General features: G+C 45.8%; 1 protein-coding gene across 1 annotated transcript; it reads right to left on the reverse strand.

Annotated features, from left to right (window-relative positions):
• Positions 1-5,077: 5,077 nt before the first annotated feature.
• LOC118930760 (olfactory receptor 10J4) lies at positions 5,078-6,422 on the reverse strand. Its single transcript, XM_036922667.2, has one exon. The coding sequence runs from the start codon at positions 6,095-6,097 to the stop codon at positions 5,078-5,080; it is 1,020 nt and encodes a 339-aa protein (XP_036778562.2). The 5' UTR covers positions 6,098-6,422.
• Positions 6,423-10,793: the final 4,371 nt, after the last annotated feature.

The following is a 10,793-nucleotide window of genomic DNA, read 5'->3' on the forward strand; positions in this document are numbered from 1 at the left end:
AAAAGTAATTGAATATGGCCACGGTTCTGCAGAAGGCAGTTCGTGCTGCCTTTCTGCCCTGTGGCATTCAGAATTGGAAGGATTGTCTCTTTAGACCTAAGAGTCCTGTCTTGGAGGCTAGGGGACAGAGATGAACCTTCGAACATTCTGTTGTCTTTACCCAGAATTACCTTCTCTTTTCCATTTGGCAAACTTGTACTAGTCTGTCAAAACCCAATTCCAAATTTACTTTCCCCTGAAGACTTTCCATGAGTCAGTTTACTGTTTCTTAGCATTTTTTGAAGCTTTAACATGTGGTGCTTATCTGTGCCTGTTCATTCTTCAAGCCTTGAGCATGTGCCAGGCTCCACGCTAGTTTCTGGGAATACAGAAACAAATGAGATGCTTCATCAGCCTTTGAGGAGCTCACCATTTAGTTGTAGATGATATACAATTATAATAAACATATGTAAGTGGGACAGGGGAGGGATGGGCCTTGATTAAACTCAGGTCGATTACAGAAAAAATACTGTAGGTAAAGTAAGACTGGGTGTGGAGAAACTGCAGGTTCCTATGGCCAGGATTCTCACCTGGTCCTGGTCGGGTTACTCACCACCCACGTATGGGCAATACGTTGTTATTGACTCTCTATATAAAGAGCTCTGCCCAGTGGTCTGGGCAATAGGTGGCATGGCCACACGGCTGCTGCATGGCTGCAAGGCTGCAAGGCTGCAGGAGAGCAGAGACAAGTGGCTTCAGTGCTGAAGACAGGGACTGACATGACTGTGGGGCAGAGAGGCCCAGAGGCAGAGACCAGCTTGCTACATGCAGACTTTCTCTGAGTGGATGAGAGTCTAGTGATTGACCTGCCACCATGGGAATAAAGTTGGGTATAAGTCCTTTCACCCCAAGAATATGCCATGTCATTTTTTGGTCTCACTGAACCCATAGTGAACTTGTCCCGGGGCCAAAACCCATTGGCAAGACAGGCAGGCAGTTCAGCTAGATTGTTGATGTAATAGGTCAGGCCAGAGATCAGTTTGGATGGATCTAGAGAAGTACAGTGGCCCAAAAAGGAGGGACAGGTGAGAGACATTTGAGGTGAATCAGTCGGGCTTGGAACTGAATCAATGCATAGATCAAGGAAGAGGAAAGAGCCAATTATTTCATAAACAACTCTGATCAGATTGATTCGTGCCAACTCCCTAATGATTCAAATATCCATAGCTTCCTGTTGTGACAGGTAAGTTGAACAAAACGATCTCTATATCAGTAGTTCATCATTATATATAATTGGCTATGGGATCTCAGCAGGAAAGGAGTAGAGGAGCAAAATGCTTTATGATGCCATCACTTTGGGACAAATTAGAAAGATTTTGGAAATGGGGCACTGGGGAGATGGTGTAACAGCGTGGTGCCTGGGGAAAAGAAGAAGTATTCAGCTACAGAATCAACTAATATTGACTAAGCACTTTAACGCATATTTGTCTCAGTCCTCCAAATGACCCTATGAAGTCAGTGGCATGATCCCCATTTTACTGTGTGATTATGAGGAGCATGCTCTGCCATCAACAGTAAATCCATTCGAATTTGGTGCTAGACAGAAATGAAGAGATGGGGTGACTGTAGGAGCAAAGCTGGCAAAACAGCCCAGGGAGCCTGCTATAAACTCCCTCGGTTCTGCAGACCGCTTTATTTGGGGGACGGGCCCAAGTGGTTCTTACTAAAGTTCATTGACGGCATTCACATTAGTTTTGAGATCTCAGGTCTAGTTCTCCTAATGATACGTTAGAATTGCCAATGAGAATCTCTCAAAGCCCTGAGGAGGGCTCCCAACAGACGTGAGGTCAGCATTGTTCCTGAATGTCTTAGTTCAGGCTGCTGTAACAAAATACCATAGAATGGGTAGCTTTACCGTCATGTATTTATTTCTCAGTCCTGGAGGCTGGGAATCCAAGATCAAGGTGCTGGAAGATTCATTTCTTGGTGAGAGCTCTCTTTCTGGATGGCAGATATTTGCTTTGTCTACATCCTCATATGGTAGAGAGAGAGCAAGAGAGTACTCTCTAGAGTCTCATCTTCAAGGGCCCTAATCCCATCTTGAGGACCCCACTCTCATGTCCTTGTCTGAACCTAATTACCTTCCAAAAGCTCCATCTCCAGATAACATCACATTGGGGGTTATTGCTTCAACATATGAATTTGGAGGGACACAATTCAGTCCATTAGCAGTGAAGTTATATCTACTCTCACACTGTTCCCCACCCTACCCTTGTCACATAGAGCTGGTGTCTCCAAATGTTTTTGCATGTGAAAAGTTCTTAATTTCAAAATATTTTGTGGACCTTCAGCTTGATAATAATTGGATAATAGTAGTAGTATTGACAGAAAAATTCTGGAAAAGAGAACCATGAATTTAGTAACTGGTGCTTTCAAGTGAATTATGGTACATTCAGAAATAGTTGGACATGTATCTGTAAGTATTCAGCCTGCATATGACAATTGATGCACACACGAACCCTGGGACTCCTTGCAGTGACTCTGAGGTAACCAGGAGAGAAGAGGGAATGGTGCTGTGAGAAGTAACTGGACGGCCAGTGGTGGGGAAGCGAGCCTGGGGTTGGAATGCAGAGGCGGCCGAGTGGTTTGTTAACACCTGGCAGGTGTATCCAGGAAGTAAGTCTTGAAGACCCTGGCAGAGTAGTCAAAGTAGTCCTTTTATTGAAAGTAGTGGTCAAAAAAGTAGTCCTTTTATTGAAACATGGCATCAGAGGCTACAAGGGGAAGCCATTTACAGAATTTAGTAATTGGTGCTTTTAAGTGAATTATAGTACGTGCAAAAATAGTTGAATAGTTTCCTCCTGGAAAGAGGGAGCTCACTGTATGAATGAGAACTAAGGGCTGAGTCCTTACCAAGGGTGCCTTGATGTTGACCTCAGAGTGGCCTAGAGGGCGGTGAGGGGATGGGGATGGGGTAAAGTAGGTGTTAACTCCTATCACTGCTTCTTATGCGCCATGCAAACCTATGCCCATAACATTTTTTGATGCCGGACAGTTTCCCTGGGGGTTGGTACCGTCAGCGGATAGGAAACAAAGGCCGGAGAGATTAGGTAACATTCCCTGGGACACATGCTAAGATTGGGCCACATGCCTGTCCGGCCCCAAAGGCTGTGCTCCTACAGTATCACACTATTTAAGGTGCTTCTACTTCAGGCCATCAGCTCCTGGAAGCAGGTCAGGGAAAGGAGAGGTACAGAGGTCAGTACTGAGGGGCCCTGTGCCCTGTCATTCCCCAGGGGCCACTGGGGACCCCCTTTCTCCTTTCACCTTTGGAGCAGTGCTGAGTGGAGAAAGGATCTGCAATATATTTGAGGAAAAAGCATATTACAATACATAATGTCTGAACTTCAGACTGATTTCCAAGAACAAGGACATTCTGATAGGATTTGAGCATTGTGTAAATCCGCAATGTATGGTACTCATTCTTCTCTTTGGTTATTAAAAAGGAGAAAGCTGGTTAATGTAACAATCATGAGTTTAAAATGCCAACTACAGGCTCGGGGGCTGGATAGCCTATTTTTAAGCCCTAGCTCTGCTACGTACTAGTTATATGTCCTTGAGGAATTAATCTTTTCAGGCCTCAGGTTTCTCATCTGTAAAATAAGTTTAATAAAATACCTCATAGATTTATAGTGAAGATTAAATGAGTAGAGTGCTTAAATAAATGCCTGCTGTCTAGGATGCATTCAATAGATGTATCAGAAGGGATGTCACGAAAGGAGGCAAACAACCCGAAAGTAATAAAATAATAAAAGGAAAAGAGAAAAGAGCTGCCTACTCTTGCTAATTGTATTTTAGCTGCCTGCAGATGTCTTCCTTCCCTTCTTCCCTCTTTCACTTAATAAATAGTTATTGATGAGCCTTTCTGTACTGGGCCCTGTTGTAGGTGCAGCAGATGCCGAGAGAACGGTCGAAGATCGGAGCCTGAGTGACTGCCTCACAGATGCCGCTGGCTTGGGCCCAGTGTCCCGGAGCAGAGCCTGGAGCAGGGACCTGGGTGCGAGTGACTGAGAAAAGGGAGAAGCAGGATGGGATGGGGAAGAGCCAAGCTGAGCTCTGGTCTCAGTTGGTGGCTAACTTCAGTCTGAGCTAAAGGAGGACTCTGAATCCATATTGGTCCTGTCTTGAGGCAAGGTGAGTGGCCTTTTGTACCTTCTGTGTCATGCAGGCGTTGGCTGTGAACTGCCCCTTGTGAGGGGTTGGGCGGAGTATGTATCACCTCTAAGAAAGCCCCTTTCAGCCTATGGCAATTCCTGAGAGCAGAGGGTTGCTATGAGTAGTTGGCACGCCGGTATTCACATCAGCAGGGATGGGCATGCCAGCCCAGCAGAGATCCAGGCAGAGCAGCAGCCGGGTCCATTATCCTCTCTAGGGTATCAGGGAAGGGGATGCAGTATGAAAGACCGGGGCTCTTTTGCAATTCTCAGATGTCCAGGAAGCAATTTTTATGGTATTTGCTCATGTTGCTCAAAATGAATGCTTCTCGGCCAGTTTGTAAGCTGACTGTCAGAGCCTGTGTCTGACACAGCTGTCTGGGGGTCATACACATAGTAATAGGCACAAGGTAAATACATGGAATGAATTTTTAAAAGTTGTGTTATAGGATGTGTTACTTGTAAATATTGGAGACCTTGTTATTTTAGTGAAACTCCTGATTTTGTTTCAGAAACTTCCTGATTTTCATGCTGAGACCAGGTTCAGATTACATAAATTCCTGTGATCAGATATCATATTCTTCCCACCTGCACTTAATTCCTAGAGTAACAAAATGATATCTAACATAATACAGCACCTGAATATGCTCTGCCTTGTTCGATTTTCATCAAGCTTGGTCAACCCATCTACAAGTTCTGGAAAATCCACTGATCCCTTGTCTCATTAATCTTTTCCTTCCTGTTTCACCGTATCTCTGTCATTCCCAGGTGCTTCCCACATCAGGTACCTGGTGCCCTCATACCGTCTTTTATCTGACTGGCTCTTTCACTGTGACAACTCACCAAACTCCTTTTGTTTTATCATTACCGAGACTGACCAGCCGCTAAGAGAGTGGCTTCCTGCCCAGTGCTCTGAGCAAGGCATCCTTGACCTCCTTGTTCCTCAGGCTGTAGATGACGGGGTTTAGTAGCGGGGTAATGACGGTGTAGGTCACGGAGATGAGTCTGTCCTGCAGGGAGTTCTGGGATTTGGGTTTTAGGTAGATGAAGGAGGTACAGCCATAGTGGACAATGACAACAGTGAGGTGGGAGGCACAGGTGGCAAAGGCCTTTTTCCGACCTTCAGCAGAGGCAATCTTGAGGATGGTGGTGACAATTAGGACATAGGAGATAAAGATCAAGACCATGGGCAGGACAAGGACGCAGAGACTGATGAACAGAGTGACAAATTCTTTCATGGTAGTGTCAGCACAGGCGAGCTTCATCAGGGGCCGGACGTCACAGAAGAAGTGGGAGATGATGTTCGCATCACAGAAGGGCAGGCTGAACACAGATGACGCTTGAATGATGGCTGTGCTCAGGCCGATGCTGCACGATCCACTTGCCAGTTGCATGCAGGTCCTTTTGCCCATGATGACTGAATACCGTAGTGGGTTGCAAATGGCCACATAGCGGTCATACCCCATGGCTGTGAGCAGAAAGCAGTTGTTGACACCAAAAGAGAGATAGAAGAAGAGCTGGGTGGCACATTCTCGAATGGAGATGGCTCGTCGGGGGCTGAGGAGACTGGATAGCATTCGGGGGATGATGGCCAGTGTATAACAGGTTTCGGAAATGGACAGCACACTCAGGAAGAAGTACATGGGTGTGTGAAGTTGACGGTTGAGGCGGATAGCTGTCAAGATGAGAGCATTGCTGGCAAGGGTCAACAGGTATAAGGCCAAAAAGACGACAAAGAGGATGAGTCTGGAGTGCCATTCAAAAATGGAGAAGCCTTCAAAGATAAACTCTGTCACAGCTGTGAAATTGGGTCTTGGCATTGAGGAGAATCTGGGTTTGAAAGAGATGAAGTGGGAAAGTTGAGCATCCATGCTGGAAATGGAAGGCTGGCCCAGAGTCGTCATCAGCCACAGGCAGGGACTCACAGTGGGTATAGCTCTGGGCTTCAGAAGTTCTCAGCATTCAGACACAGGCCAAGTTCTCAAAGACCTCTCAGGGTTCTCAGGGGCCTGGCACTGGGGGCACATGCAGTGGTGGCAGGGAGAGAGTGACTATGTAAAAGGGTTGGCGGGACCACCCAACAAGCCTAGCTGGAAGTGGGTGAAGGGCAGAGAAGGCCCTAGACCGAGTGTGTATTGCAGCCTTGGAATGCCGCCCAGACTCACCTGGTTTAGACCAGCAGTGGCCCACCGTGTGTCAGAGTTCCAGCACAGAGGACATGCCTGCAGAGTGAGTTCAGGCCAGGGGCTGGTCTCTGTGTGAGGCACACTTACTTCTGGAAGGCAAGAGGCCAGCTCCAGCTCTGCTCAGAAGTGCTTGGTAAATCAAAGTGCGTGTCACCGCCTGCTTTCATAGTTCAAGTTCAAAATGCCTAATGTGTGGAAGAGGCAGAGAGAGGAAACCTCACTTGTTTTTGTCTTGAGGAGAGTCTAGTGTGTAGACCCAGGGCGTTCTGTGACCCAGAGCCATTTCTCTTTTCGACCCTGCTTCCCTCCTGTGTTCCCCAAATACCATTTGTTTTAATACCTGAGTCTCCTTCCTTCTATGCAGAAGGTGTTTCCTACCTCCATTGTCTAGTCTCTACTTAAACACAATAGTCTGAAATTTCTTAAGGGTTTGAAGTATCAGTAACTATTAGAAAAGAGTGATAAAGCAACAAAATATTTAAGTTGTAGAAATCTCCAGCTTTAGCCCAGAGTAAGTGGAGGTACACTTGATTTTCTGTGCTTACTTCATTTATCTCCATTTGCTTATCTATAAAATAGAATAATGTCTGTTCATAGTGGTAACTGAGATGATATGAATTACTGTTTGTAGTAGCCAAGCACAGTTCTTAATACATTAACAGGCAAAGAATACATTATATTCGGCCTCTCTCCATATGTCATCCTCATGCCTACTCCCCATAAATCTGGGTTCTACTTGTTAGACCCACTCAAACACGTGCACACACACGTTCTCTCTCTCTCTCTCTTTCATATTGATGGTTCCAGTCTAATCTCTATTGATTGGAAAGTCCAGTCCTCACTTTTCTGCCTCCTCCCCAACTCAGATTTGGAAATGTGTGAGGCTGGTGATGAGGGTGGGGGGTCTGGAATCAGACGTCTCTGTGATCAAGCCCCAGCTCCACTTGTTGCACATGTGACCTCAGAAACATTTCCTCATGTCTTTAGGGCTCTGTGTCATCACTGGTAAGATGAAGACAGTAGTAATATCTACCTCAGAGGGCAGGTGGAAGGACTACATGAGGCGTTGCCTGTAGGGCATTCAGCAGAGACCTGGCATAGGGTCTGCCGTAAATGATCACTGTGGACAAAGGCTAGCGTAGATCTCAAAATATGTGTGTCTTAGGTCATTGCTTGGGCTTCACTCCTCTCTCAAGCCTGACTGCATCCAGCCAGCCCTGTGCGGCAGCTCGCACCCGAGGGGATGCTTCTCCAATTCTTGGAGGCATGAGACAGAGGTAGCAGAGAAGGAAACAGAATATTCAAGCCAGGGAGAGAATCCCAAGGATGGGGATGTGGGATCTGCATGCAGGTTGGAATTCTGCGGGCATGCCTGCACCCAGGACCTCCTGCTTGGACGCCTGCACTGATGAAACCCCATATTTCAGCCAGCCGTTCACTGACCTTCACTTTCCTGGCTTCTGGTTGATATCTGGGGCAAGAAAAAGGAGGAAAAGATGGGAATTTCTACGTCCAGTTAATATAGAAGTATATTCTTTTTCTGGTATAAAGAGGGGGAATTAGTTTGACTCAGTGATTCAGAGGTTCCGTTTCTTGCTTCCAGGCCCCACATACCAGGAGTGTGATAGAGGACAGTGGGGTCAGGATTGGGTGCTCCCGGTTCCCCTCGCTCACTCACGACACCCTGAAGACTGTATTTTGGGTTAAATTGACCGATTAAACCCTTCAAAACTTCTGCCTGAGATTTTCTAAGGCTGATGCCCAGTTAACACTTTCTGAGTGGTATTTTTCAGTATTTATAATACTTCTTATTCCCTGAGTTTTGTGGCCCAGCTGTGCATTTGTTTTTCCACTTAATACATCCCCAGGAGAAGAAAGAAAAAGAGAAGGTGGTATCCCATACAACAGGGTCATGGGGCCGCGTGTAGTCACAGGCACCTTGCTGACTGAGTCACAGCGTGTGACTCACGTTTCCCCGGGCAGGCGGAGGCTCGCTCCGGCATCAGGAGAGTGAGGCTTGGGAGCTTGGAACCCAGACTGCCCGGACTCCTGTTGAACCGCGGCAGGCGCGACACACAGACAATCTTCTGGAGGGAGGACTGGAAGAAAAATGTAGACCCTACAAGCGTCTGTCAATTCATGTCTCTGAGCAGTCTGATCTGGAAGTAACAAGAGACAGAGCAGCACAAGGCTCCCCTGTGCCTCCTCAAAGCCCTGTCTCCTTAAGTCTAGGTTGCAGGCTGTCAGGACCATTCTCCTGGGTCCTGGCACTCCAGGGTCCCTCTCCCCAAAGCCACAGTGACTATCCCCAAGGCACCAGTACAGGAGCCAAATACCATGATATCTGGGGATCTCATTAGAAAAGGGGCTCATCAATGCAGTCATATAGATATCACGCAGGCAATGTGGGGTTTCCCACAGAAACGAAGGCTGTACATCAGCCATGGTCCTCTGCTTGGTGGATGAACAGGAGGAGCTCTTGACTCATGACCACCATTGTAACAGGCCTCAGCCCCTGTTAAGGGTGCAGCTTCATCAGGCAAGCCACACTCTGGGGCTGTAGCCTGAGAGCTGAAGGCTCTCTCTGAGGTCCCTTCCAATTCAAATGTTCTGGGCACTGTGAGTCATTCATTCATTGATTCCTTCAACAAATCCTCATGAGCACCTCTCATGCCCCAGGTACATGGAATGTAAGAAACTGGAGACATGGCATCCGTACTACATACCAGTTCTGCTGGCTGTGCACCTAAGACTCCAAGGCATCCCTGGTACTGCTGAGGAAAAGCTGAGAATCTTCTTGAGGAAGCTCAGAAGGAAGGTCCTCATTGGAGTCATTCCTGGATCGCCCCTCTTTGTCTCTCTCCACATCTGGGTGGTCAGCAGACTCAGCCTTAGTTGCCGTTCCTACCGTGAGCCCTTAGGAAGGCGGAAGTAGAATCAGATACCCAAGTACCAGGTTCCCGGGGATCGGGGCCCTTCAGTGGTTCCTCGTTCTGGTGCCCAGTTTGTGCCTTTCTCTTAGAGACCCCCAAGCAGGAAAGGCCGAGTGCCAGCAGACTGAGAAACAAGTACTTGAAAGCGGGCGGTCTGTGCGTGTTTGTGGTGTCTGTGATCAGCCAAGTAAACTGAGAGACTAACAGGCACTCCGCAGGCGCCAGGCATTCGCTTCAATTCCAGATATTCTCCTTAAAGGCCCTCAAATGTTGACCCAAGAGAAACTGGAAATACTTGAGCACCTAAGCCACTGAAATCCAGAGGACCCACAGCTGAGAGAGACACACGCACTGTATTTATCACTGCCTGGAAACTGTTTGAAATCCCCTGGAGAGCAGCGGACAGAAGGCTTCAAGTAGGCAGCAGGTCTTACCAAGACCATCAGATCGGCAGTTAATCTTGGGCCTAATTTGTCAATGTCCCTTCTGTTTTAATATGTAGTTCTTTGGAATTAGCAATAGTATGAAATTGAAACCATGGAAAAGGAAATGAAACCCAGATATTGATATTATGAACTGAAAAATGACTGAGTTTTAAAAATATATGTGATTCTTGTTGAATGTTTATCTGAAATAAAACGGATTTAGGCCTAAAAAGACTGAAAAGCAAATTTAGAGTAGATGGAGGTTTTTTCCTGAAAGGGGGAAAAATATTGCTGATTATGTCATCTGTGTATTTTGGCAGTTTTATCTTTTCCCTACTGGTGTTTTATATCCTTTATTTCTCTTGACTTGATTACATTTAGTTGTGAACTATAATACAACATTGAACGCTAACAGTTACAAGGCATTTTGGTCTTTTTCCAAATTTTAAATGCTTCTCATGTTTCAGTCACCATGAAAAGTGATGCTTGCCGTAGATCTGTAGCAGACACCCTCTGTCAGGTTAAGGAAGTTCCCTTCTGTTTGGGGTTTGCTTATCTGTTTATCATGAATGGTCTGTTAAATTGTCTGCTAGTCCCTTTTCTGTGACCATTGATATAATGATATACTTTTTACTCTTTCATTGTCTTGGGTGGTAAAAATTACATGAATAGATTTTTTTTGTACTGTTAACTGATTCATACATATTTCAAGGAAAATTCTACTTTGTCAAAAGACCAAGACCAATATACACTATTAAATTTAATTTGTGATTAAATTTGATGTTGGTATAAAATGGATATTTTTAATCTATCCATTATTGGCCAATAATTATATTTTAATTATCTTTCCCTACTTTATCTATTTTTGATACCAAAGATTTGCAGTTAGCAACCTCTTTAAATGCTGGGGAGACTTCACACCTTTTCTATGCTCTGAGCCTGGCATCTTTTTGTTGTTGCTTATTTGTTTTTTGAAAGAGTAGATTTTTCACTGCCATCATTTCCATTTTAGGGGGGTTATTATTCTAGAAAATCTTCTATTTTTTTTTTGGTATA

Source organism: Manis pentadactyla, chromosome 19 (assembly GCF_030020395.1).
Source record: "Manis pentadactyla isolate mManPen7 chromosome 19, mManPen7.hap1, whole genome shotgun sequence".
NCBI lineage: Eukaryota > Metazoa > Chordata > Mammalia > Pholidota > Manidae > Manis > Manis pentadactyla.

Coding starts and splice junctions, on each gene's coding strand:
- LOC118930760 (XM_036922667.2), bottom strand. CDS start 6,097: ATGACGACTCTGGGCCAGCCTTCCATTTCCAGCATGGATGCTCAACTT.